Below are 27,761 nucleotides of genomic sequence, written 5' to 3' on the forward strand. Positions count from 1 at the left end.
GTGCCCAAAACTGATCATTAGAAACTGCCTGTTGCCTTTCAAAAAAAAAAAAAAAAAAGAAACTGCCTGTTAAGCAACACTAGCTTGTGGTGTTCTGATTTGGTGCCTAAGAATCAATAAACACCTTTAAAAGGTGTCTATGAGGAAATACGATATAGCCACACTTCAAGAACACTGTCCTTTACCAAGATTTCTAGCGGTTAGAGATAAGGAAATAGGGGAATGATTATTCTAAATTTGCATTATTTTAAAGCGAAAACAAAACTAAATAATTAGTAATGTAGTCGTCAATCCTATATGTTTGTCATCTAAACTTCCGTGAATCTTATGAAATATAACTTTGTTTTTTCTAAGCCATAATATTAGTAAGGGTAATGCTAAGGAGACAAAACTTGTAGACAAAGTTTTAGAACTACTAGGGAGACTAAATTTGTAAACTAAATTTTGTAAACCAAATGGTTAATGATTGGATTAACTTAAGTATCAATTAACATGTTTATTTCCTATTGGTAATACATCATCTAGTTTGTAATATGGTTTAAAACTTTAAAATTTGGTCTACCTAGTATTACCCTTAGGCCATCTCCAACCAAAAGGACTAAACATAGCCCCATCCAGATTTATAGCCCTGCAAGAAATGATTTTTAGTTGAAAAAATGTTAGGTCGTATACATGTACCATCTCCAACCAAAGGGACTATGTTACTATGTTACTTCAATAATTTATTAGTTTTAAATTTGTACTTTAAATTTATTGGTTAAGCTAATTAAACTATCGTTGAATATTTTCAAACCTAGCCGTTCAAATTTGAATTAACAGTAGAAGAGATGTGCCCCAAAAATGGCTAATAGGGGGCTATACTTGGCCAGCCCGATGCCTCTTGAGCCAAATAATGGCCTAGTGGGCTTGATAGAATTATAGCTTACCCATTTATTAGACATAAATTTTAGGATAAATCATGCCATTTTTTTAGTTTTTGAACTTTTAGCCCTCCCATTTGGAGATGGCCCTAGAAAAATCAACAAGTCATTTCTTTTTGGAAGAGATTTCCGCATTTGATTATTCCCTCTTGCATCGTCCTCTTTTGTGTGGATTGAATAACTCAAATTTGCAACGTCCCCTTCCCTTAAATTTGGATCATCTTCTTCCCACTATGGGAAGATTTGGATGATTACATAGAACATAATGAATTATGATGTTGTGACATATCCATAGTTGCATTTGGTAGATATTCGATCCAATCCTTCGACTTTATTTTCTTTGTTGGTAGTAGGCCTTAATTATCTTTATCTTTGGGTAAAAGGTTTACCAACCTAGCTAATTAAATTACCATAATTAATTAGCCTTGTTTACTTTTTTCAGCCATTTGTCTCAATCTAAACATATCTCAGACTCTCACCCTTAATGAACAAGTAACGATTCTACAAAAACTGTGAATAAAAATCGATGGTAGCCTAGTAGGTCAAAAAATGCTTACTTGATCAGAATCTCATTCTGTAAAATAAGCATGGATTAGACCTAATTAATCACACTTTAGTCAACAAAAGCATACTTCCCGGAATCTCATTCCGTATTGTACCTAATTTAACTGAAAGCGAGAGTGACCCAACGCCAACAACTTAAATATTAATCAATCTACAAATATATTATAGATACGGTTCCAAGCTTTCACAAAACAAAAGTTCACTATACTATTATGGCGATTAGAAGTCACGTAAAGCATAATACCAATGATGGAGCCATGAATTATTCGGTGGGTGAGTTAAGCTAAAATCATTACTACAAAATTAAATGGTCAATTTTTTTTTTGTTGCTTACATAAAGTTATATAATAATAAATCTGAAAGTAATAAATTGAAGTAAGAAATTTGGGGTGCGTTTGTTGCACCGGACTATCTCGGACTGGATTAGCTTCAGGGACTAAGCTGAACTGGCTTAGACTAGACTAAGCTGAACTGATTTAGTGAAGCCTTTGGTGCAGTATCGGACTAAAAAGAATGATAATAACAAACTACAATACTTTATATTTTTTAATTCATATCTAATAATATTATATTAATTAATTCTATCTTTTTTTTCTTCTAATAATACTCTCCCTCTCTCTGGAAGCCTCCATCCTTTTCTTCCTCGTTCTCTCCATCCCACACTCTCCGTCCCTTTCCTTTTTTTTCTGATTAATTGCCAAAAAAAATTCTGCAAAACGAAGAATCGAGCTTCGTTTTTCTGGTTTTTGTTCATGGGATCATCGGGCTTGTCCACTGGGTCTTCCTCTTCGATTTCTCCTCCTCCGATGCTCTCAACACCCCGAGTTTCCTCTTTTTCCTCTTTCTCCCTCTTAGAGCAAAAAGTACTGGTGCTCATCCCAGTCGCCGTCGACGAAAGCTCATCCTCTCACAGCCAAGCAAAACGAACAAATCATACAATCAACAGAGCCCATGGCGCGATTTGGATTTTGGAGGTGCTGGAATGACTGATGTACGGCTGATGGAGCGACTGGGTTTCAGAGGAACAACGATTTTGTAAATTTTTTTTCTGTTTTTTGTTTCAAATTCTGGGGTTGGATGTTTTGGATTTTTTAATGTGCGAGGCAGTGAGGAAGAAGGAAATGAGAGCGGCGAAGCAGGGAGAGACGACGCGCGGAGCAACTAAGAAGAGAAAGTTACAGAGGAAGCCGTGATTTACGAGGACGCGACGGTGGTCCTGGGATGGTCCGGTGAGGTTGTCGAGCAGGGTGAGCAATTGAGCAAAGTGCTGAGGAGTCGAGCAAAGCAACGATCTTAGCAATCGGTGGCATTTGGGGGGTCTCGCTAAGATTGCCTAGCGAGCCCCGTAGTCCACACGAGTCCCTTTTAGTCCCAACACCTATCAAACATGGGACTGTAGTCCAGTCCATCCTAAGGAGGTGAAACAAACGCCCCCTTGTAGTCTCTTTTTTAGGCTTTGAGCCTTCAAACTTATAAATGAATAAAATAAGGGACCGTGTGTGGTATAGAAGCTTTATTTATTATTAATAAATTTTAGTATTAGTTAAAGTGATGAGTTTATATAATATTTATTAACTCTTTTTTTTTCCTAACGATTCAGACTTTTCATTTGCTAGATGACCTACGACAATTAAAAATAATTAAATAGACCAAATAATTAATATTTTAAAGCTTAAATAACTAAAAATCTCCCTATGCTATAGCCCACCAAAACTTTATACCTGGCTCCGCAGGTGCATAATACAAGAAGTTAAGCTATAACTTTGGAACTAACAAATATTCTTTCTACTTTAAATAAAAATATAGATTTTAACCAAAAAAAAACTACAACTATGGAGTGGGCCACCGAACTGTATGGGCTGGATTGTATTGGGCAACTAATTACAATTCAAACTGGGTTGCAATATTTAGCCCAACAAATGGTTTTTATTTTTTTAAACAAATTGTTTTTTGAAATTTGATTTTATCGAAACAACCATTCTGCGCTACTCGTCAGTCGTCACTCGCACTGAAACGATGGAGTCCCCAAAGCCCTACCCGCGCTCAAACCCTCTGCTATCGCTCTCCACCTTCATACACCAGCACTGCCTCCGCCTCGGCGCCGAGCTCTCCACCCGCCTCGAAGACACCAAGCGGCTCGCCGGAACCATAGCAGGCAACTTCGCGCCGGCGGCGAGCAGGCGCATGCGCTCGGCGCCGGTTTCTCCTCCCTTCGCGTGGCTGGCTCAGAGTAATCACGCTCTGGCCGCTACCCTCAGCTCTGACCACGTGGCGAAGAGCCTGGCCGGGACGGCCGTATATACGGTTAGCAATTCGAACAATGAGTTCGTGCTCATCTCTGATCCCAATGAGGCCAAGTCCATTGGATTGCTTTGCTTTCGGCACGAAGATGCCGAAGCATTCCTCGCTCAAGTTAGTATCTTTAACTTTTTTTGGAGGGAAAGATTAGTAGGATTACTAATTAGTTGCATTTAGAGATTAATTGGATGGAGGAATTAGTTGCATTTGGGTCATTGATTGGTAATTTAACGCTTTGCTTGATTTTTGACCAAAAAAAGTTGCATTTAGTTAAATTGGGACTGTTGTGAAGTCAGTTATTCGGAATGTGTTATGTGTGTTTGGATTTTCAGCTGGTTTTGTGTTTGAGTGATTCAGGTTCGATCGAGGAGAGAATTACGAAGTGCGGCTAAAGTTGTCCCGATTACTCTTGACCAGGTGACTTGGTAGAAAATGAAAAACAAGTAGCAGATATTTCCATATTATTACATTGCCTGTGAACTTGCAAAGTAATCGTTTTTAGGCTAGAATTTGGTGTCCTGAGTAATTTCAGTAGTTGAAGAAGTGGGGATAAAACATGTGAGTGGCGAAAATTTGAGGAAGGTTCCATCTAGTGGACAGCATAATCTATATGGCCTCACAAAGTTATGGTGGCCATATGACGTGTTTTTCGCTTCCAGTGTAACGAGGGCTATTGCTCTACTTTATAAATTCCCACATTACTGGTTGCCTTAAACTTAGATAATATGTACAATGCTAGATCCATACTACTTAGCGTTCCTCATTTGCTATGTATCTTGTAGGTGTACATGCTGAAGGTTGAAGGAATTGCATTCAGGTTTCTGCCTGACCCAGTTCAAATAAGGAATGCACTTGAGGTTGGTTTCTCTGGTGTTTAGTGTTTTGGTTCATTTTGTATTTGCTTCTTAAGTGAGAGGAATTTGTATTTTTTTTTTCCAATTCTTATGGACTTGTGCTATAGTATACAGGACATCTTTCTTTTTAAGAAATTATCTTCAGAAGAAAATCTAGGAATAACTGTCATATATGCTCCATATCGACACTTCCGAATATTAATTTTCTAGACATCCAGTACATAGTGGGAATATGCAGCTTTGATGAAATGGATATTTTGCAACATGTTATACTGTGTTTGATCAGACCTACTGTTTGTCCTTACAATTTGACTGTATGATATGGCTTTACAATTTCATTTCTGAAACAATTAAGAGTGGCTCACTGTCATATATTCTGTGTTGTAGCTCAAATCCGCTGACAGGAGTGCATTTGATGGAGTTCCTGTTTTTCAGGTAGAATACTCTATTTGTTGATTATTAATGGTCTTATTAGATAATTTAGGTTGCAGGAGTACTTCAAAACATGCTAACTTTTGGGTAGGATGGTCCAGGAGATGAACACCTCCAACTTCGTACTGTATTATATGGATGACGGTAGTAATTCAAGCATGAGTAGTGCATTTACGTTGCATATTAACAAAATTTAAGTTTAGTATATTGCCTGACTTTATATGCTCATTTTAAGTGACTAATTTCTGTTCCTAGCTCTAGTGCAATTTCTGGGAATTATCTGGGTGATCCTCGTGCGGTAGAACTTATTGTTGTGCCTGCTTGTGTATTACTATTCCAATTCATTTTATGAGGAATTTGTGTTTACAGTCCGACCTTCTGGTTATGAAGAAGAAAAACAAGCGTTACTGCCCAATATATTTCACCAAGGTAGGTTGAAGGCCTTGATCCCTTGTTGACGTGTTTCTTTGTCAAATAACTTGCTTTTATGAGATTGATTAGCCATTGTTTAATTTTGTTTCCACGGCGCAGGAAGATATTGAAAAAGAATTGTCAAAGGTATCCAGAGCATCCAGAGGACCAGGGGTTTCTCAACATATAATGGTAATATATAATCTGCCCTCAATACTTCATGTTCTTTAAAATAAAAATGTGGATGTGCAAAAACTTTCATGAGAGTGGTAAAATAGGACCAAAAAAATGTCTCCTCAAGAATGAAATTCTAAATTATAGTCCCGTCCTGTTTTGTTACATTATTGCGTTCTCATCATTTCATTAAATGTTTCAATAGGTTGGCAGTTTGGAAGATGTTTTGAGAAAAATGGAGGTATTTGGTCTTGTTACTGTGAGAATTATATTAATTCGTAGGCTCCTAATCTCTAGTATTTTTTGTTGAAAGAATTTCAATGTTAATGCAGTCAAGTGAAAAGAATTCAGGCTGGGAAGACCTGATTTTCATTCCACCGGGAAAAAGCTATTCGCAGCACATTCAAGATGTGGTGAAACCCTGAAGCATACAAAGCCCATCTTCAACTAACCATACAAGGATTTAAATTAGCAGTGAGTCCCTTGCATGTTTCAGAAGGTTCATATATAAAGCAGGTCAGCCATCCTACTCACGCCTGCCTCTTTCTTTTCCCTTGTAGCTGGTCAATAATGTGCAAGGAAAACCCTAGCTTGATAGAGAACATGGCAGAATGGAACAATCCGAATATGTTTTTGCCCAAGGTCAGTGAATTGCCAACTGTGGACGCTAGTGGAAAATCAGTCGAGAAATTTGATATCATTGTTCTCTAGAGAGTGTATCAATGTTTCTGGTATCGTAGAGGGGTTAGAGTATTCAACTATTTAAACACCGTGTTGCTCCCCAAATCCCGTGTAACACATGTTGAAAGGCCACACTAAATTATATGGAAGTGCTATGACAGGAACACTATATTGTGTAGTATCTTGTAAGATGACGTTGTTTCGGGTGGTACTTTAAGGATCACCATAAGTTCCAAATTTTTAAGCCATACCCCATGTATTTTTTTCCTTCCAAAGAAGTAATAATGCAGATTGAGAAATAGTTTGCCGCAAAGAAATGTTAACCACCAAACCCCAAACCAACCAATGTAAGCTTGACTAACCTGCTATTGAAAAACACTACGCGGCAAGAAAATTTTGGAGGCAGGTTTAATTTTATATGAGAATTTGGTGTTGGGGTTTTGTTTGTTTATGTGGATTTGATGATGGGTTGTTGAATTCTTGTGCGGGTTTAGTTTCTGTAAATTGGAATTTTATGTTCAGGAGTGGTTGTGAAGGAAAAGCATGATAAATATGTCCTATTTTTTTCTTAATTGAGATTAAATTAATCAATTTTTAATAATATTAAATATATGTACCAACTATTCAATTGTTAGTTGAATTTGGTATAGTGATTGATTGGATTAGAGTTGGTTGGATAATTCACTATGTTTAAAGTATATTCAGGGATAAAATGTAGAAAATTGATTACTGCTGAGGGAAACTTATCCCATTCAGTCTGCACAAAATAGTAGGATTATAGGTTTTCTTTCATGTCCAATCCCTCCAAACTGCTTGAAATGAAAATTCATCTCATCATGCATACCTACAGGCATGTTTGGTGGGATGGTTGGAATAGTTTGTGGCCAATTAAAATGGATTTGAGTCCAGTTCTTTATTTGTTGTGTCAAAATGTGAGATTGACATTATTGACTTGATGAGTTATGAATTCACAAATAGAGTTAGTTATCTAATCTATTCTTGTACATAAGTTATAAGTTGTGTCCCCGACAATTCAATCATATGCATAAGACTCAATTTTACCTTGCCCACCAAACGGCAACGGACCCTCAATTACATAAATTTATCAAATCTAATTCAATTCTTCCAAGGGGGTCTGAGCCATCAGCAAGAAACCACTTTAAAAGTGCTAGAATTCTAACCTTGTGTTAGGACTTATTGTCCAAAAAATAAATTTAGGCACCAAATGAGCTTTAAAACAGTAACACACTCTTGAAAATTTTCCTCAAGGCCCCATCTTTCAGTTGGTCCCAAGTCAAGATGTTAACATTTAATTAAAAAAATAAAGTGTGATGGTTTACCACCCGATAGGTCATGTCCTCTAATCATTTCATGAACCATGATGTACTGATATCTAACCTAAAGCATATTTATAAGTTATAAATCAATTGCATTTTATTAAGAGTGAGAAAATAATGAGAAAAATGATTGTATATTATAAATATAGGTGCAACCTCACAATTTCGTAAGGGGTAAAATCGACATTTCATTGCATGAAAGAAGATGACAGGCCAACCATTTGGTTGTTGAAGATGGAGGGCCGGCTGCTTGCTTGAAGATTTCTGGATCGGATACCTTTGTGTTCACATAAAAGCACCGACATTGCCATTCGTCACCCCTGCCTCACAGTCTATTGCTTTTATTTAACGGGAAGATAAGACAATTTATAAACAAAAAGGGTTATTAAGGAAATATATCTTCCAGGCTTGGTTTTGTTTTCTTCAAAGTTATGGGCAACTGCTTCTAGCGTCAATTCAAACAAACTTAATTGAAATGTACATGTAGCGTATTTTATCATATTTATCATATATACTGTTGGCATGTCATGTTATTAAGATTTGACTTTACGATCTTACATTTCGATGTTATTCCATTTATAATCAACAAAACTTGATATAAAGAAAGTAATTCTGGAAGAAGTAATTGTCATTAACAATAAGTATTAGCATCATGGAACAACTATAAGGAAGAAGCAAAGCTTTCTGTGCTCCGAACTTGTTTGTTGTTGTCTGCGACGGGAAGGAAGTCCAAAACAAGGAAGCGACACTTGGCGCTTTTTAAATAGTTTTCTTTCTTTGAGATTTACTCTAATTTCGCTGTCTTTAGTTCTCTAACCACTGCAGCTAACTTCATGACACGAAACACACATATTTAATAATCCCCCGTGATTAACAAGTGTTTATGTTAATCTAATCTAATCGTAGAGAGAGAGAGAGAGAAAGCATATATATGCAGAGAGTCCCGAAAAGATGATGGAAGGATATGCTGGTCTTAAAAAGATGATGAAGGCCACACCTTCTAAAGCTGCTTTGGTGATTCGAATCAACTTGGTTTTTATTGCTTTCTTTTTCATGGTGTATGCTGCCCTTCTTCTCCAGCCATCCTCCTCCATATACTATGAGAATGCAGCTTCTCTTATTAGGTGCTCATTGCTAGAGTGCCATCACAAGGTAAGGTGAGCTCTTTTTTTTTTTTTTTTTTTTAACAGGAGATATTCGTGTTACTTCATTTGCACTGGCTTGTACACAAATGTACGCGAGTCCTTTCACAAATGATCTAATGATTCGACCATTTTCTAGTAGTTCACACGATTGCACAAATATTCATCACTTGCGCATTTAGTAATCATCATTTTGGTAGTAATTAACAACTGATTTTGTTCTTTGGTATTTTTATGTATTTGTTTAAACATAAAAAGGATTTTTTTTTTTTTTTTTTGTGTGAGTAGGTGGACAATGGAGCTAAGATCAAGGAGCCTGTATTGGAGGAGATTAAAGACAATAAATCAAGGCCTAAAGCCAATATGAGCAAGCTAGAGGTGCCAAGCTTTTTGAATGAAACAATGGGAAAAGGGATGAAAATTGGCATGGTAAATATGGATGAGAATGATTTGAGTGAATGGGATAAGTATGGAAAGACCATTCCAATCCGTTTCGATCAGGTTTCAGATAACTTCAAATGGGATGATTTATTTCCTGAGTGGATCGACGAAGAAGAAGAGAGTGACGTCCCAACTTGCCCGGAGATACCAATGCCAGATTTCCAAATTTACGAGAAGATGGACATGGTGGTTGCCAAATTGCCGTGCAAGTATCCAGAAGAAGGGTGGAGGAGGGAGGTGTTTAGGCTCCAAGTTCATCTTATAGCGGCTAATTTGGCAGTGAGGAAAGGAAGGAGGGATTGGAATAGGAAGACAACTAAAGTGGTGTTTTGGAGCACGTGTAGGCCAATGCTCGAAATATTTAGGTGTAAAGATTTGGTGAAACAGGAAGGGGATTGGTGGTTGTTTGAGCCAGATACGGCTAGGTTGCGGCAAAAGGTATCATTGCCAATTGGCACTTGCAATTTGGCTTTGCCTCTATGGGGACAACAAGGTATGCTTTTAAATTCTGCCATAAACCCTTGAAATTTAATCGGTCGTACAATTATATGTCTATTTTCTTTTTTCAAATAAATTAATTAATATGTGATTAGAGAAATAACTACGTAATTGTACACCACTAACAATTGAGTATAAAGTTAAAAAGAGCTATTACGAGATTTTGAAATATAGTCAAAAATTTGTTAACTTGATTAACAGAACAAACATAACGTGGTGTATGCTTACCGCCCTAGTTATCACCGTTAGATGAGGTTGAATTTTGAGATTCGTGTAGTGGATAAGCACAAATCTCAATATTCAAACTCATCTAACGGTGATAAATAGGGTGGTGAACTTACACTACACTAAATGGTGGTGAGCAAAAATGCACTCGAAAAACCTATGACAAAAGTATAATTAACATTGATAGTAAATGTCGTCCAAATATATTACTAGACGATTATAATTTGTATTAATGAGAATTTAATATTGTTACAGGAATAGATCAAGTGTATGATCTGACAAAAATTCGAAGCACAACAAACAAACCCAAACGAGAAGCCTACGTCACAGTCCTCCACTCCTCCGACATGTACGTTTGTGGCGCTATAACCCTAGCGAGGAGTCTACTCAAAACCGGCACCAAACGCGACCTTGTCCTCCTCCTAGACAACTCCATCTCCGCCCCCAAGCGTGAAGCTCTCTCAGCCGCCGGCTGGAAGCTCCACGTCATTGAACGAATCAGAAACCCTAGAGCTGAAAATGGTACCTACAACGAGTACAACTACAGCAAGTTCCGACTATGGCAGCTCACTGAATATGATAAAATCATCTTTATCGACGCCGACATTATCGTCCTCCGAAACCTCGACCTTCTCTTCCACTTCCCACAAATGTCAGCCACCGGCAACGACGTTTACATCTTCAACTCCGGCATCATGGTCATCGAGCCCTCCAACTGCACATTCCAGTTTTTGATGGACCACCGAAGCGACATTGTTTCGTACAACGGTGGCGATCAGGGCTACCTCAACGAGGTCTTCGTGTGGTGGCACCGGCTGCCGCGGAGGGTGAACTTTTTGAAGAATTTTTGGGCGAACACGACAAGCGAGAGGACGGTTAAGGATGAGCTATTTGGGGCGGACCCACCGAAGCTCTATACAATACATTACTTGGGATGGAAGCCATGGCTTTGTTATAGGGATTATGATTGCAATTGGGATGTGGCGGACCAACTTGTCTACGCTAGTGACGTAGCGCACGAGCGGTGGTGGAGGTTTCACGACGGCATGGAGGAGGGGTTGCAGAAGTTTTGTGGGCTGACGAAGATAAGGAAGAATGATCTGAACTGGGAACGAAGAAAGGCGAGAAAGTTAGGGTTTCCGAATGGGCATTGGAAGATCAAAATCAAAGACCCTAGACAGAAACACGTGGTGGCATAGAAGAATCTGTATGTTATTAATTGTTTTGGATTCATATTAATTTTTCTTGTCATTTTTGTTTTTGTTATAGAAGTATCATAGAAGTCGGTTTCATAATAACCGGACTATATGTACATTATGCATATACTCATGGGATAAGATGTTTTCTTTTTAACTTGTAATTATGTTTTATAAAAACAAGAACGAGATGCCAGCGTGACAATTTCACATAGATGAGATATATAATAATTTATAGCTTTTGGCTTAGAGAGATATGGGTAAACGCTATGGTATGGCATTATATTTGCTAATTGATAAAGACAAGTAAGCGAGCTTAATTGAGGGACACGTTAATTTGTTAGGGAACTAGTGATTTGGAAACGTTAAAACCCGGTGTGTTTTTTTTTTTTTTTTGTCAAACAATAGATTTTGTTATATTAGATCTTAGATTAGCCACCGGCGGAGTTTGAACTCACGCCGTCATACAAGGGTTCAACACATTTCCACCAATGTGGTTAAACTGTTGTTATTTTAGTGTTTTGTTCTTATAAAACCCGTGCCCATTATTTACTTTTATCAGTTTACTTCGTCAAATAGATGTTTTAACGATTTGATTTGTCAACTTATGGGTTATTCATGGTTTATTAAGTGCTAACAGTGATTAAGCAAACTCTGGTAATATTTTCTTGTAAGTTGGTCACTATCTGTCATTAAGACTTAAGAGCAAACGTTAAGAGAAAAGACTCATTAATCCGATCGGGATCGTGTAATGTAATGTAAGGCAAGGATATATGATTGATCGGGTGTGATAGGGAAAGGATACGATGGTGAAAGATTGGTTGAGCAAAAGTAAGTAGGTGTACCAACTAAATTGATTAAGGACCATCACGTATGAATGTATAACTGGAAATTTATTGGCACAAAGAAACAAAATTCTTTCAAAACAAAATAGTAAAGACTAAATACGGTTTAATAATTTAATCAAATAACATTAAGTGACTTAAGTCTTAATTAAGTTACATATGATCAGCAACGATGAACAGTATCTTCAGGAGAGGTAGAAATAATGACGTTTTTGTGTTGTATTTTTTCTCTTTTACCCCTCTCCTCACAACGAAAGAAGAGATTTTGTTGTGGAACCGGGAAATATATTCATGTATTTAAGAATTTCGTCCAACACACTATAATTAAATGGTTATATGATGAGTGGAAGGATCTAGGGATGGGCAAGAGTTATGGCGGGCGGATAACCGCGGTTATTTACCTATAACCGTTTATACTCATACCCGCATAACCGTTTACCCGTTGGGTAATTGCCTAAACGGTTATACCCATACCCATAAACGTTTATAAACGGTTAACCATACCTATAACCGCATACCTATTTAACTGTAACCGTTTAATACCCGTTTATCTTTTTTAACCCATTTATCTTCTTCTTCTTTTTTGTACCATTACCCCTTTTTCACCCGTCTACGTGTTTTTTAACAACTTGAAAATTAAAAAAAAAATTGTCATAATTTTTTTTTTTTGACAATTAAACACCGTTATAGGTACATTCATCATACATTTCCCTATTTTAATTTTTTAAGTCCTTATATCATTCCAATAATTGAAATAATAGTTTATAGACGATATTTTTAACTATTACCAATGAAGGTAAATATAATATTTGCTAAGTATTATTGGGTTACAAAAATTGTTTAGAAGACATTTCTGTCAAAGCATTTTTGTCAATTTCACAGTTACCCACAAGGAATTTAAATTAATTTGGCCAATTCCTTGATGATGAGAATCACATTTCTGTAGCAATGTTATTGAGAGAAAGATCGATGAATTCCTTGCTAATTTATTGGGTGCTAAGTATTATTGGATCGAGAACATGGTTTGTGTTAGTTTTACATATATAAAATAAATGGGTAATACCCATAACCGCCCATTTAAATTTCGCGGGTAAACGGTTATACCCATAACCGTTTATTTATCTAAACGGTTACCCATAACCGTAACCGTTTAATTTAAATGGGCAGGTAACTGTGGTTACCCATAACCAATGGGTATTTGCCCATTCCTAGACGGATCCATCTATTTTTTAATATTTTTTTAACAACTAATATGATGAGAGAAATTCTTTTGTAACTAAAGACACTAGGTGCAAGAATTTATCGGACAAGTAATATACTTTTTAAACACGTGATAAATATTTAATGAACAAGAGAACCACTGAAATTATACTTTGATTGCAAAAGACAATCTCACCGACTATGAGAGTGTTTCTAATTGAAAAACTAGAGCCTGTGGGTTGCTAAAATCAGTTCTGTTCAACACCTATCAGGAACACTATGGAGCATTATGAGCAAACTAAACATTGTGTAGAAATTGTATTATAAATTTAGCAAGGGGGTGTTATTGGATAATCTCTTTTGTGGTCAACTGGATCAGTAAGATTTACATATAAACTTATCACACAACTTGATGGGCTGAAGCAATGTAAAAACGGATAATCCCAAGTTATTCTCAAGATCCGTAGCATCATGTAGTAAAGCTTGTATATGCATTCATCCCAAGATAATCTCATGAAAATTAAATTACCGACCAAAAACACACTAGTAAGTATTTTATATTCTCGCTTTATGACCACACACGCTAGTAAGTACCTTATATTCTCATGAGGAGACGTTATAACGTTTCGCTACCTTATCAGTTTGGTAATTTTCCAAAAACTAAATATGTAGCTTATGGACCTGGTAACCGCATATCTATATGGATGCATTGATACAAAAATCTATATGAATGTTCCCAAAGAACTTACATTGACTAGGTCAAATAGTTAGATCAAGAATACCCTCTCAATTAGGTTGAGGCGTCTTTTCTACGGATTAAAACAATATGGAGGATGTGATATATCTGTCTGAATGAGAATTTGATTAGTCAGGGTTATGTGAACAATGAACTATGCTCATGCGTGTTTATTAAGAACTCACATTCCTGATTTGTGATAGTTGCAGTTTATGTCGATTACATGAATCTCATTGTAACTCCCGAAAAGTTTGAGAAAACTACCGTGCACTTGAAGTCGGAACTTGAGATGAAAGATTTTGGAAAAACTCGACACTGTCTCGGGATGGAGTTCAAGCATTATTTGGATGGTATTCCGGTTCATCAATCGAACTACACTTAGAAAGTATTAAGATACTTCAATGAGGATAAAATTAAACCTTTGAGTACTCCTATGGTCGTTCGGATGCTAGATGCAAAATGAGATCCTTTTTGTTCTAAAGAGGATGAGAAAGAGGCTTGAGCCTGAAGTTCCAGACCTCAATGCAATCTGCGCTTCATTTTACTTAGCTCAGTGCACTAAAATGGACATGTCCTTTTTTGTTAATCTTTTAACAAGATATAGCAACACACCTGCATGTAGACATTAGGCTGGTTAAACATCTTTTGTTACCTCAAATGTACTACGAATTTGGGTTTTTTTTTACCCTTATGCGACCTCGAGCGTCATCGCCCCTCAGTCATCGAGTTAAGTCTTGCTTTGCTGGTTATGCTAATGTAGGTTACTTATTTGACCCACAAAAGGCACGTTGTCAAATGGATTATGTTTTACTGTTTGAGACATTGCAATATCTTGAAGGTCAACAAAATAGACCTTAGTTGTGGTTTCTTCGAACCATGCTGAAATTCTCGCCCTACTAAACCTATACATAAATGCTTCTAGCTGAGAACCGTTATGGAACATATTCAAAGCAACAATGATTTAGAAGATAGCGTTGCATGTATCAACCAGATTAAGAAAGGATACATCAAATGCTACAACACCAAGTGTTGATGCACAAAACTGGAGGAGTCTTGGAACAACGTAAATCCGACCGTGAATCTGCAAGAAAGTAAAGAACACAAGATGTATCGTGGTTCACCCCAATGTTTGGGCTACATCCATACTGATGTTGATATTGTTTCACTCTGAATGGTGAATATACAAAAAGGCTAGAGGTAGTGTGCTATCTAGCCTATTTTCTGTGTGCTCTCTTCCCATGGCCTAAAACTTGACCTGCTAAATGAGGAGAGTAAGGAGTCCTTTTATAAAATAAGGGCTCCTTACTTATTACATATTTACCCTTTCATTTATTACATAATTACATTTGAGTCCCCCGAGTATTTATACGAGGTCTAAATACGGAGGCCCTAAGTATGGTACAAACAGTAGTCCCCCAAGTCTTCAGTCAAAAGAGTCTTTTGGCTGGAGACTTGAAATTCAGTCCATGTGTGGGCCGAAGTAACTAGATGTCGTCTAGAACTGAATACTCTATAGGAGGCGGTGCTCAATGTGAAATGATGCTCAACTAGAAGTAGCACATGTTGCGAGGCTGCTCAGCTTGTGGCTTATGTTTGCCTTGGTTGGCTCGGCTTGTGGCGTTGAATGTGAGAGAGTCCCTTTTATAGAATAAGGGCTCACTCCTCAATACATAAATGATGGGCTAGAGTGATGCTTGCGACGATGTGGTTGCTCAGCAGGCGGAGATACTCTCTAATGATGGTGAGGCAGTCTCTTTTATAGAATAAAGGCTCGCACCTTAATACATAAGTGATGGGTTAGGAGTGATGCTCGCGACGAGGCAGTTGCTCAGCTGGCGGCGATGCTCTCTAATGATGGTGAGGGAGTCCCTTTTATAGAATAAGGGTTCGCTCTTCAATACATAAGTAATGGGCTAAGAGTCTCTCTCTAATGAATGTGAGGGAGTCCCTTTTATAAAATAAAGATTTGCTCCTCAATACATGAATAGTGGGTGCTCTCTAATAAAAGTGAGGGAGTCCCTTTTATAGAATAAGGATTCACTCCTCAGTTCATAAATAATGGGCTAAGTCCCCCAAGTATTTTTCATGAGGCCAAGTTGCGGAAGCCCAATATATGGTACATAGTGTAGTCCCCTAAGTCTCCAGCCAACAAGTCTTCAGTCAATATAGTCTGTTGGCTAGAGACTTCAAATTCAATCCATGTATGGGCCGAAGTGACAGTTGTTCGGATGCGGTCTTTGTATACCATGCACTGAAGCTTTGAAAGTGAAACTTTAAAGCTGGAGCTCTGTAAATGAAGCTTTTGAAGCTGATTGACATGAGTGATGCTCATGAATGTTTATGTTGATTGACATGAGTGATGCTTATGAATGTTGACATGAGTGATGCTCATGAATGTTTATGTATGATTGACATGTGTGATGCTCATGAATGTTTATGTATGATTGACATGAGTGATGCTCATGTATAATTTTGGAGTACTGGACGTACTTTTAATCACCTGGTTGGTGATAATAGTGGCAGACTGCCGAATAATTTTGGAGTACTAGATGTACTTTTGATCACCTGGTTGGCGATAATAGTGGCAGGCTACCGAATAATTTTGGAGTACTGGACGTACTTTTGGTCACCTGGTTGGTGATAATAGCGGCAGGCTGCCGAATAATTTTGGAGTACTAGACGTACTTTTGATCACCAGGTTGGTGATAATAGAGAGTGAACCTTAAGTGGAGGGATGTAGGTTGGAGTTTGAAGCCATAGGACCTGGCTTTTTTGGGCATATGGCCCTTCGTCCTCCCTATAACATTCCAGCCCATTATTTTGGGCTTGCCGACAGTTTGCTATTTTTTTTTTTTTTTTTTGCATTGCTAGTTGCGCACTTGTATACAGCCTTATGCCAGAAATCTCATCACGTGTGATCAGACATAAAGTGACCATGGTCCCTGTAAATGCCCATTTCAAGAATAATGGGTCCATTTTTCAGAGCAATCTCCTTTGCAGATTTGCATACCTGCTTTACAGCCAACACATCTATAGTTTTTCCATGTAGGTGGTCGACAAAAGCAATCCATGTGGGTGGTCGACTAAAGCCATCCAGACTCATCATTTCTGATGGCATCACCGACAGAAATGGTTCGAGGAGGTTGAAGGTGACGGTGACGTGTGGGACCAATCGACTACTAGTGATGCCCATGTCATGATGACTGGGCGTGGCTGGAAAATGGTGGGGATAACCATCGACTACTAACATCAACAGAAAATGTTAAGTGAGGTTGATGGTAGTCCTCTGCAACGCGTTTAGTGAGGTTGATGGTGTACTCCCTGGTAATGACCTCCTCCTTTCTCCCCTTGCCACGACCATTCTCCGCCATTGTTAAAGCTCTGAGCTCACATCCGCCTTCCTGCTGCAATGAACTTGGTGTCCGCCGGAAATGGATCTGGTGGGTGTGCTGAGTGATTTAGCGGGTGAGGCGGTGATCTGTGCCCTTTCGGTAAAGCTTCTTCATGGTTCAATTGTTGCAGAGAACAAGGTCGTTTGGGAATAGCCGGCACTGAGGTTCCGTAATTGGAGAGAAGTGAGAGGAGCTTCGACACTCGGGCATCGGGAGAGAGAAATTGGTCGGCAGATTTGATACAAATGGGAGATTTGAAAGCTCTAGAGAGCCTGCGAGTGTTGGAGATCACTTTCATGGCTTTGGAGGACCGAATCGAGGCCGAGTTTGAGGCTTTAATTGAACTCGGCGAGTTTTAAGAGAAAAAGAGAGAGCGTTAAAGCCCAGACACTGAACGATCAGGGTTTAGAGGGAAGAGGGCGGAAGAGATAAGAGCTTGTATTTGTGCAACGGCGGTGCTTAGTTGTTTCTGTCAAACTTTGTTTATCTCTGGATGGATCTGTCACTCTTGGTAGATTGACTTCTTTATGACAGCAGAATTCTGAACAGTGTTGTCAGAGGCCGAGTCGACTCGGTCCGAGTTGGACTCGTTGTCGGGAAAACCAGCGGTGGATGAGCTCGGAGAAGCGGTGGACTATGCTCGGAGAAGCAAGCTGTCATCTGGCGACTGGGATTGAGCACGGCTAGGTCTTCCCAAGCTGCAGCTGCAGGCGAGGACAACATATGCTACTGCATATGGTAGAAAACTAATCCCTGTATGACCTTGCAAAGTTCTGCAGCATACGAGATTGGTGGGGCCAAATGTGACCGGAGTCTTCCCCTGTGACCTTGTATACCCAGCCACATCTATGTCGAGCAAGGAAGCGCGCTTCTACTTCAACTGCTATCTGAGCGAGTTGACGGTGTCACTCACTGCCACGTGGTGCTCTTTAAGCTCCACTACTGACATTGCATTTCTTAGGATTTTTGCTACCTAATGAGATTTTAACAAGGCACCCATCATGGACTATTCATTCATTTGGGTGTGCTTTACTTGCATTCTAAAGGTGTTTTGTTTTGACTTAATGCAAGTTCTCATTTTCTCCTTAGGCTATGTGTTTTTACTCTACCTTGGATTTTACCATAGTGAGATTTTGTGAATTCTACTACTTATATATGCATTCTTCTATTTTTTTAGACTCTCATCCACTTATTGTGTCGGTAACCTCATCAATTGTTCTTGCTACATCGCTGAAGACTTGGTGCAACCTTTGTTTGAGTATTTACACACTCAAGGAGAAGTGTTGCAGTCCTAATTAATTTAGTTATGGGTGTGATTATGTAAGTTCTTATGGGATTGTATAGTATCTTTTAGATAGTGTCCTATTTAAAAAGTATTACTTGACAGGCAAGGATTCTTCATTCTTACTACAATAAATAAAAGCACAATAGGGTGAAATAATGATGTGAAAATTAACTTGACACACAAATTAAACCCTATTGATGACAATTGTAGTATTAAGCAAGTATGGATCGTTCTAGACCGAGGATTAACCAGGGATGCTAATCAACATAAATAAGACTCAAAAACACTAAACTAGACTCTATAGACTCAAAACTGACTTAAAACACTTAAAACAGCAACAAACAATAAAAAAGACTCAATTCTAGACCTAACAAGTGATTTGGACGAAAATAAGACTTAACTTGACTCAAAAGACTAAAAGAAAACAGATTATGACTCAACTAACAAGACTTAATGAATGGGGGATTGTTTTTGACGAATTTAAAACTTAAAACAGATACTTTGCATAAAACACTTAATAAAATGAATTTGATGAATTGGAAAGGGTGAAAGGCTAGTTAGAGGGTCCTTCTCCATACATGACATATGCAAACATAAACCAATTTCCAGTATTGTTTCTTTAGACTATGAATGACAACACCCCAAGTTAACCGTGACAGCACAAATTAACCATCAGATTCTCCTTATTTCATTGAATTGGACGGGATACGCATCACAACCAAATTATCATTATCAAGTCCCCTAACTATGGAATACGCATGATAAAGACACATATCAAAGGTCATTAAGTTCTTTGAAAATCATAAGTATTGATGAGGCATTCGTAACTATGAAAAACATGATAGTCCTGCCAAGGATTTTACTTAACATGATTGTGACTAGCAACCTTTACTACTTGTGAATATAAGTTCATAACGGTTAGGTGAAAATCCCTTATACTCTAGCATCAAATTTATGCATGCAAACTAAGTATGCATCCTCAATCAACATACATAAACAAGTTTTAATAACTCAGATAAGCAAATCACATTCAAGACTTTTGAAACAATAACTGGATGTAATCAATTCATGTAAAGCATATAATCATGGCTTCAAATTCACCTCCAACTAAAAAGAGATTAGTTCCTCATGTCTTTAAAAACTGAAAATAACATTAAATTATTGCAATTAAAGGATAGAAAACACCTAAGAAAGCTCCAGCAATCCTATGTTGAATGACAAGGCATGGCAAAGGGCTCATTCTCCTTGAAAAGCCACGGCACAATGAGGTGTGTATGGTGAATGGTGTAGAAAAATATGGTAGAGGGTGGTGGTTTGAATTGTGGCAGAAAATATGTATTTATAAGGAGAAAAGGCACAGCAAAAAGGGTTGAATTAGGACTCCAAATTAGCAAAGAACAAGGACAATTCTCATTAGATTCCAAGGATGAAAAGGAGTAGGAAATTCGTCAGATTTCTAGGGGGAAGAAGGATCAGGTTATTTGCATTATTTTAGGGCTTCTTGACACACCCCGTCCCGAAGGAGGGCATGCTGGCCGTCACGTGAGAGTGACGTGACCATTTGCACAGTACGGAAGCTTTAAGATACAATTTATAAGTTGATACACCCGAAGGTGAGTCCTAATTTTGTCCAATCTGTCAGAACACCGTCGAATTCCTCGTAGTCACCACACCTTTGTGATTCCTAAACCTGGAGGGGCGCAAAACCAAAATTGAGTGGGTCAGTAAAACAATTCTTTTCCAAATCCAAACATTTCTCAAAACGTTGTAACCCCTCTCCATAAAACCTGTATACTTTCCCAGAAATGTAAAATATAAATATACATATATATTCTCAAACTTCATTTTTTACTATCTCAACATTTTTCTTTATCAATCATGCCATGCCATGTCTAATTCAACAGTTAAGTATGGATGCATCAACAATAATCATATCAGGTGCAAGAAAGTAATCAACCGGAGGCCCTCTAATAGCCCTGCACGGTTGAACCTAGAGCTCAAAATCTATCACTCTCACTCTACCGGAGTCACCTCTGTGACCTGTCCGGCCTTCTGCACACAAGTTACGCTCTAGTGCTTCTCTCATTAATCATCTGTGCACATAATCTAAGGTCACCCACTAGTCGAAATCTCACTAACACTCTTCGACTGGCCCGTCGCACCCACTCCGCGTGGACTGTGCGACCAGCATCTACTTGGATCCAAGGCGAGCGTGCGATGCGGTGAATACTATAAGCACTAAACCATGGTGCAGGATTTGAGCTCAATATACATTAACATCATCATATCAGTATTTAAATACTCACCTGATACTCACCTGTGCGTCCGCCGCACCATTCATTCATATGCATCATATCTCAATTTCATACTTTTCATATCATTTCATGCATGGCAATTCGATTCACATTTCTATATACTTTTCATATACTTTTATGCATGGCATCTCAATTCACATTTCAATATACTTTTCATATAATTTTATACATTGCATTTAAAGCGTACTTTCATTCAATTTCAATTTCTGGGAAAACGTCAAGTATATATATATACGGAAAACAAAACTGCCCACTCACCTGGAGTTCGCCCTACAACTCCCTAGCACAATACGCCAAGGCGTCATGACGATCGGCGCCTAAAACAATAATAAATTCCAACCTCAGAATTCATATCGATAGAATATATAACTTATATAAAATACGTCACTACGTAGTTCAATCCGGAAGATCCACCACTCAGATTTTAAATCCATAACTTCCAGAGGTCCACAATATATCTCTAGGATAACATCCTAAAATTTCATTACCATCCAACGGTCGGATCTCCGTCAATTTCCAAAACTAAGTGACGGTTAACATTTTATTTTATGAACTTACAACTCCAATTCCGGAAGATCCGTAACTCGGATTCCCAATCCGTAAGTTCCAATAATCCTCAAACATTACGTATTGCAACGTATTAAAGTTTGGTAACGATCCAACGGTCGGATCATCAATTCACATTTTCCCTAATGCGAAAACTATAAAACGTTATTCGAACACTTAACCAACAATCCTTAATAACTTTCTCATACGGTGCTCAATTTGGGTATATGAATATACCACAGTGATCTACTCGACGTCACGGACGTCGACATATTTTTAAAATAAATTTTTACTGTAGCACGCGCCCCCACGCGCCCCCACGCGCCAAGGAAGGCACGGGTCCACGCGCGCCCACGCGCACCTTCTTCCTCGCGGGTTCGCCGGACTGGTTTTTCCGGTGGCCGGAAAACTGGGGAATTTTCAAATGCTTCGTTCTCCTTCGTTTCTCAACCATTTTCTTCGTATAATATATCAATTTAAAGCCCTCAACATGTAGAATCACAATATACTACTTTTAAGCTTCAAAAACAACTAAATCTCACCGGAAAAATCCAAGCAAAACTGGCCAAACTTAACCCTCGTGATCCCGACGTCCAAATCCTTCCAACGAAGCACTCCGAGCTTCCTTGGGACCTCACTAAGCTCACTATGAGCTTGGATTGTCCTAAAAATCAACCAATTCAAAGCTCATGAACAGTACACATTCACGGCAACTTTAGAAACTAGGGTTTTCGAAGTGAAACTTACCTTAAACTGGTACCTACGTGATCGTGGAGTCCTCAGGAGTGCAATGGTGGTTTTAAATCCGGCGTTGGTAATAGTTTTAGGTGGTTTTGATGGTTGCCCGTGTGTTCGAGAGGGTGAGAGAGAGAGAGTGAGGTCTGAGGAAGAAAAAGAGAGTATGAAGGACAGTATACGGGAAATGGGGAGGGAAATAAGGAATGGGGATCCCACGTGGTCCTTTTTCAATCCCCAACTCTAAACCACAAAATTTTAACCTAAAAATCTAAGTTCCATCCTTATTAAATTCCATTTTATTTTCAAAACTTAGGAACCTAGATAATTATCAACTTGAGCTTCACATACTTAGTATTTCTTAAGGGCAATTTCGTCCATTCACAGCCACGAATGTAATATTTTGGAACGGGCTGTGACAATCTCCCCTCCTTATAGAATTTCGTCCCCGAAATTCCAGCAACCAACTAAATCAACCATACTCCAACAATAGCTTCGGGTAAATCTCTCTCATCCGATTCTCTTTCTCCCACATAATTTTCTATTGAATGATTTACTTCACAAAGCTTTTACCACTTACTCTGTCTTAATTCTCAGGACCTTCTTTTTTCCAATCCAAAGTCGTCCTTGGTTCCTTATCAAGTCGAATCCAATTTAATTCTCAATAGTTGCACTAGAATCTCATGTGACGACTCTGCCACCTAGCGACAACGCATCGAACACAAAATACATTAAGTACCGTTGCCCTGTCTGGGAAAAAGTTATTACTCAGCACTGGAGTAATTGTACTAACTTGGTACATTGACCAACTATCACTTCAAATTCGATCATAACCATCTTGTGTACAAGGAAGCTTGTACACATAATCCAAAGTAATATCTTTCCATTTCCACTGCGAAACAGAAAATAATTATCTCAATCCAAAGGTTTATCTCTTTCTGCCTCAATCTGCTGACCAAATAAAACTGTCGAATGGTATGATAAATCTTATTACTTTTGGAATATTGCAGAAGTTGAACAGTGAACTTCGTCCAATATTTGCTTGCTTCAAATCCTCAGCATTAGGCACATACTTTTTGTTTTCTTGTATCCACATACCATTTGATTCACGAATCATGTACTCATTCTTTTTCCCTTCTTTCTCTGCCTTGGTTAATTCTTAAATTTCTTCGTCAAGCATTTGAGTCTCGAGTACGACCTTACCAAAAATGCCTAACTTGAAAATTAGCAAGTAGAGCTTCTTCTCGATCTCCAATTCTCAACTTTACTTCAGTTGATTTCCAATCCACAAGAAGATAATCTTGGCAAGCGTACCAAGCATTAATTCTTACTGGAGTCTTCTCATCAAGTGCTTCAGCTACAACAATTCACGATCACCCTGATCGTACAATCATAATCACTAAGTAATTCAATCCACCTTTGTTGCCTCATATCAAAATCCTTCCGAGTAAACAAATATTGGAGCCTCTTTTGATTTGTAAAATCTTGCATTCTTATCAACATATAATGTCTCCATAACTTCACAACAAGGATGATAATCGTGACTTCCAAATCACCAGTAGGGTAATTCATCTCATGAGGTTCCATTTGTCGTGAAACATATACAATCACCCTAACATTTGCATCAACATGCCTCCAATACCATTCAAGAAACATCACTAAAAATTTATGATTACCACTATCTTCTAGGATTACTAAAATACGTGTATGAGTGAGGAAATACTTTAGTTGTTAAATCCCTTACTCACAATTTCCTTCCCACTCATACATAACTATTTTTCTCAATAGTCTCGTCAATGACAAAGCAATGACTGAAAAATCTTTCACAACCATCCAAGATAGCCTGGTAAGTTAAGAAATTCCAAATCTCAATTACGACTCGTGGTTGTTCCAAATTCTCAATTTCTGCTATCTTTTAAGGATTCACTTGAATACCTTAAGAATATATAACAATTCTCAGAATGCCACTTGATTCATTTAACTTTAGCCTTTGCTAAACTTAGCATACAACCAACGTTCTCTCAATCTTTGCTTCATCGACTTAATACATTTACATGCTCTGCTCTGGCTTAGAGTATACCAGAATATCGTCAATGAAAAATGATATCAATCTATCAAGGCATTATTGGAATACTTCATCCATCAACTCATAAAACAGCATGAGTAACCATATAGCATCACCAAACTTCATAAAGACTATAACAAGTCCAGAAAACCATCTTAGGAACAACGTTACTCATAATATTCAATTGGTAGTAATCAGATCTCAATTCAATCTTTGAATCTTCGCAATTACTTCTGAGCTGGTTAAATAAACATCAGTACATCACCATGGATAACGATTCTCAATCGTTACCCGACTCCATTGTCTAGAATCAATGAACAGTTTCAAGATCCATTTTCTTCCTCACCAACAAACTGGGGTTCCCCCAAAGCGTTGTACTCGGTTGAATAAAATTTTTATCAACCAATTCTTTAACATAAATTTATACCTGGCAACAATTCAATAGTGAACCTCATATCTCTGCCTGAAGGCAATCCAGGTATACTTTCAAGGAAGACATCAAGAAAAGTCTAACCCTTTTGACATTATTCACACTACTCCAAACAACATCATTTAGTACCACATGAACTAAGTATTTTTGGGCAGCCTTTTAAAACAATCTCTTTGCTTTCACAGCATAAATAATGGCTGAACTCACTTCACTTTGCATGCCCACTCATTAAGGTAACCTCTGATCATCTAGATCGATGGAAAGTGACTGGTTTCCCGTAACATTCCGTCTTGTCACAATTATAACCAACCAATCTAATGGAACAGAATTAACTGATACAATATATATTCTATTATTATTAAGCATTCTAAATAAGTACAATACTAACATAAAATAATCTACTGGGTTACTTGCTTAACGAATCCACGAATGAGTTATTAATATTACGGTCTGCAGCCCGCAATACTGATAAATCATCGTTGTCTCGATAAGTAGGCAACCACTCTCAAAGATATAACATACATAATAAGAAATATATCAGCCGAAGTCAACTAGAATGACCAATACGGCTGATTCAAATCTCATCTCAATAATACGTCGGCCGGATCCACTCCGCGTGGTCGGTACGGCCGAGCCTATAACTCACCAATTTCTCATGCGTCAGCCAGATCCACCTCTCATGGTCTGTACGGCTGAACATATAACTCATCAAATCTCTCTGTACCCACGGTCAATCCGACCAAACTACTAAGTCCATAATTCTGCTAAATCGACACTATGATATCATGGAAAATTGTTGAGTACAACTGATTCTAGGGACGATTCACAATTCTGTGTCCCCTCTGTTCACATAAACACAGTCATTAATTTCACACTTCCCAAAGTGTTAATTTTTTTTTACCTGCTGCACAAGGTACATTTCCTTTACTCGAGACACCTTGTCTCAAATATCTGGGATTACCAGTATATCCATCACTTTTACTCTGACCAGTGACATTAAAACCTCAGCTGGAAGAATTAACTCTAGCTTCACTTCTTTCGAAGCTCTGAATCTTTCTATATCCTTGATATGACGAATCATTAACTTTATCGTCTTCTTTTGATTCCCATTCTTTTCTTATTCCTCTTTACTCTCGTTGATCATGTTCTCAGAGTCCTCAAGGCTCAACAACATCTCGTATATTCCTGGTAAGAAGTATAATGGATAGTGGTCACCCAAAATACCACTTCCCTTTTTGCCACCCAGCTTAAAACAACATAACACCTCCACCAAATTAACAACAATATCTGGATGAAACGAGGCAAGTCTGAAAACTTTCTATAATATCCTTCGATCATCACCTTCCTTGTCTCATATTTGTAAACTCTTGTTTACTACCATCGATAAATGCCGGAGGGATAAACTTTTCCTTAAACAAGTCCTTAAAAAAATTCTCAATCGACTGATTCCTCAGGTGACAACCATTAACAATCCTGTTTCCACCAGGATACAAATTCATACCCAAACCAGGTAGTCGTCTCGACCCCCCTGTTAGAAGGAAGATTCCTTTGACTTGCATAATCTGAAACATCTTTTCCAAATGGTTAAACCGTTACTTCGCTCCCTCAGGTTCATCATTTCTCTTAAGTGATTCAAATTCAACTCATAACCCATCTTAAAATGTCCCTTTAGACAATAGACTGAATCACCATAGTAATAGTTTCCCCCAAAACCGCTATATTAGGGAGACTAAATTCCTCTAACTACGTGGTTTGCTACGAGGCGGTGTAGTTCTGACAGAATTCACTAGAAACTTCTCAAGATGTCCAAGATTGCAACCATGCTCTGATACCAACTGACACACCCCGTCCCGAAGGAGGGCATGCTGGCCGTCACGTGAGAGTGACGTGACCATTTGCACAGTACGGAAGCTTTAAGATACAATTTATAAGTTGATACACCCGAAGGTGAGTCCTAATTTTGTCCAATCTGTCAGAACACCGTCGAATTCCTCGTAGTCACCACACCTTTGTGATTCCTGAACCTGGAGGGGCGCAAAACCAAAATTGAGTGGGTCAGTAAAACAATTCTTTTCCAAATCCAAACATTTCTCAAAACGTTGTAACCCCTCTCCGTAAAACCTGTATACTTTCCCAGAAATGTAAAATATAAATATACATATATATTCTCAAACTTCATTTTTTACTATCTCAACATTTTTCTTTATCAATCATGCCATGCCATGTCTAATTCAACAGTTAAGTATGGATGCATCAACAATAATCATATCAGGTGCAAGAAAGTAATCAACCGGAGGCCCTCTAATAGCCCTGCACGGTTGAACCTAGAGCTCAAAATCTATCACTCTCACTCTACCGGAGTCACCTCTGTGACCTGTCCGGCCTTCTGCACACAAGTTACGCTCTAGTGCTTCTCTCATTAATCATCTGTGCACATAATCTAAGGTCACCCACTAGTCGAAATCTCACTAACACTCTTCGACTGGCCCGTCGCACCCACTCCGCGTGGACTGTGCGACCAGCATCTACTTGGATCCAAGGCGAGCGTGCGATGCGGTGAATACTATAAGCACTAAACCATGGTGCAGGATTTGAGCTCAATATACATTAACATCATCATATCAGTATTTAAATACTCACCTGATACTCACCTGTGCGTCCGCCGCACCATTCATTCATATGCATCATATCTCAATTTCATACTTTTCATATCATTTCATGCATGGCAATTCGATTCACATTTCTATATACTTTTCATATACTTTTATGCATGGCATCTCAATTCACATTTCAATATACTTTTCATATAATTTTATACATTGCATTTAAAGCGTACTTTCATTCAATTTCAATTTCTGGGAAAACGTCAAGTATATATATATACGGAAAACAAAACTGCCCACTCACCTGGAGTTCGCCCTACAACTCCCTAGCACAATACGCCAAGGCGTCATGACGATCGGCGCCTAAAACAATAATCAATTCCAACCTCAGAATTCATATCGATAGAATATATAACTTATATAAAATACGTCACTA

General features: G+C 38.2%; 2 protein-coding genes and 2 long non-coding RNA genes across 5 annotated transcripts; 2 read left to right on the forward strand and 2 right to left on the reverse strand.

Moving 5' to 3' along the window:
• Positions 1 to 2,191: 2,191 nt before the first annotated feature.
• LOC139198253 (uncharacterized) lies at positions 2,192 to 27,697 on the reverse strand. Its single transcript, XR_011583612.1, has 3 exons — positions 27,630 to 27,697; positions 26,559 to 26,746; positions 2,192 to 2,250 (listed from the first exon to the last, which is right to left on the reverse strand). It is a non-coding gene; the product is annotated as an uncharacterized lncRNA (long non-coding RNA).
• On the forward strand, positions 3,442 to 6,582 carry LOC103439228 (protein TIC 22, chloroplastic). Its single transcript, XM_008377769.4, has 9 exons — positions 3,442 to 3,896; positions 4,140 to 4,199; positions 4,565 to 4,639; positions 5,024 to 5,071; positions 5,438 to 5,497; positions 5,600 to 5,671; positions 5,859 to 5,894; positions 5,986 to 6,127; positions 6,214 to 6,582. Exons 1-8 carry the CDS (start codon positions 3,501 to 3,503, stop codon positions 6,076 to 6,078), a joined length of 840 nt encoding a protein of 279 aa, XP_008375991.3. The 5' UTR covers positions 3,442 to 3,500; the 3' UTR covers positions 6,079 to 6,127; positions 6,214 to 6,582.
• Positions 7,994 to 11,387, forward strand: LOC103439229 (UDP-glucuronate:xylan alpha-glucuronosyltransferase 2). 2 transcript variants are annotated; one of them, XM_008377772.4, is made up of 3 exons: positions 7,994 to 8,828; positions 9,102 to 9,747; positions 10,233 to 11,387. In XM_008377772.4, exons 2-3 carry the CDS (start codon positions 9,177 to 9,179, stop codon positions 11,174 to 11,176), a joined length of 1,515 nt encoding a protein of 504 aa, XP_008375994.1. In that variant the 5' UTR covers positions 7,994 to 8,828; positions 9,102 to 9,176; the 3' UTR covers positions 11,177 to 11,387. The 2 variants fall into 2 exon arrangements, with proteins under 2 accessions (XP_008375994.1, XP_008375992.1); XM_008377770.4 differs by having other exon boundaries at positions 7,994 to 8,823.
• LOC139198254 (uncharacterized) lies at positions 20,207 to 21,269 on the reverse strand. Its single transcript, XR_011583613.1, has 2 exons — positions 21,205 to 21,269; positions 20,207 to 20,321 (listed from the first exon to the last, which is right to left on the reverse strand). It is a non-coding gene; the product is annotated as an uncharacterized lncRNA (long non-coding RNA).
• Positions 27,698 to 27,761: the final 64 nt, after the last annotated feature.

This window comes from Malus domestica, chromosome 08 (assembly GCF_042453785.1).
Source record: "Malus domestica chromosome 08, GDT2T_hap1".
Taxonomy (NCBI): Eukaryota; Viridiplantae; Streptophyta; class Magnoliopsida; order Rosales; family Rosaceae; genus Malus; species Malus domestica.

Excerpts from the sequence above, each read along its gene's own strand:
- LOC103439228 (XM_008377769.4), top strand. The coding sequence starts at position 3,501 with ATGGAGTCCCCAAAGCCCTACCCGCGCTCAAACCCTCTGCTATCGCTC. Across the intron at positions 3,897-4,139 it reads CCGAAGCATTCCTCGCTCAA|GTTCGATCGAGGAGAGAATT; the intron begins GTTAGTATCTTT and ends TGAGTGATTCAG. Across the intron at positions 4,640-5,023 it reads AAATAAGGAATGCACTTGAG|CTCAAATCCGCTGACAGGAG; the intron begins GTTGGTTTCTCT and ends TCTGTGTTGTAG.
- LOC103439229 (XM_008377770.4), top strand. The coding sequence starts at position 8,623 with ATGATGGAAGGATATGCTGGTCTTAAAAAGATGATGAAGGCCACACCT. Across the intron at positions 8,824-9,101 it reads TGCTAGAGTGCCATCACAAG|GTGGACAATGGAGCTAAGAT; the intron begins GTAAGGTGAGCT and ends TTGTGTGAGTAG. Across the intron at positions 9,748-10,232 it reads GCCTCTATGGGGACAACAAG|GAATAGATCAAGTGTATGAT; the intron begins GTATGCTTTTAA and ends ATATTGTTACAG.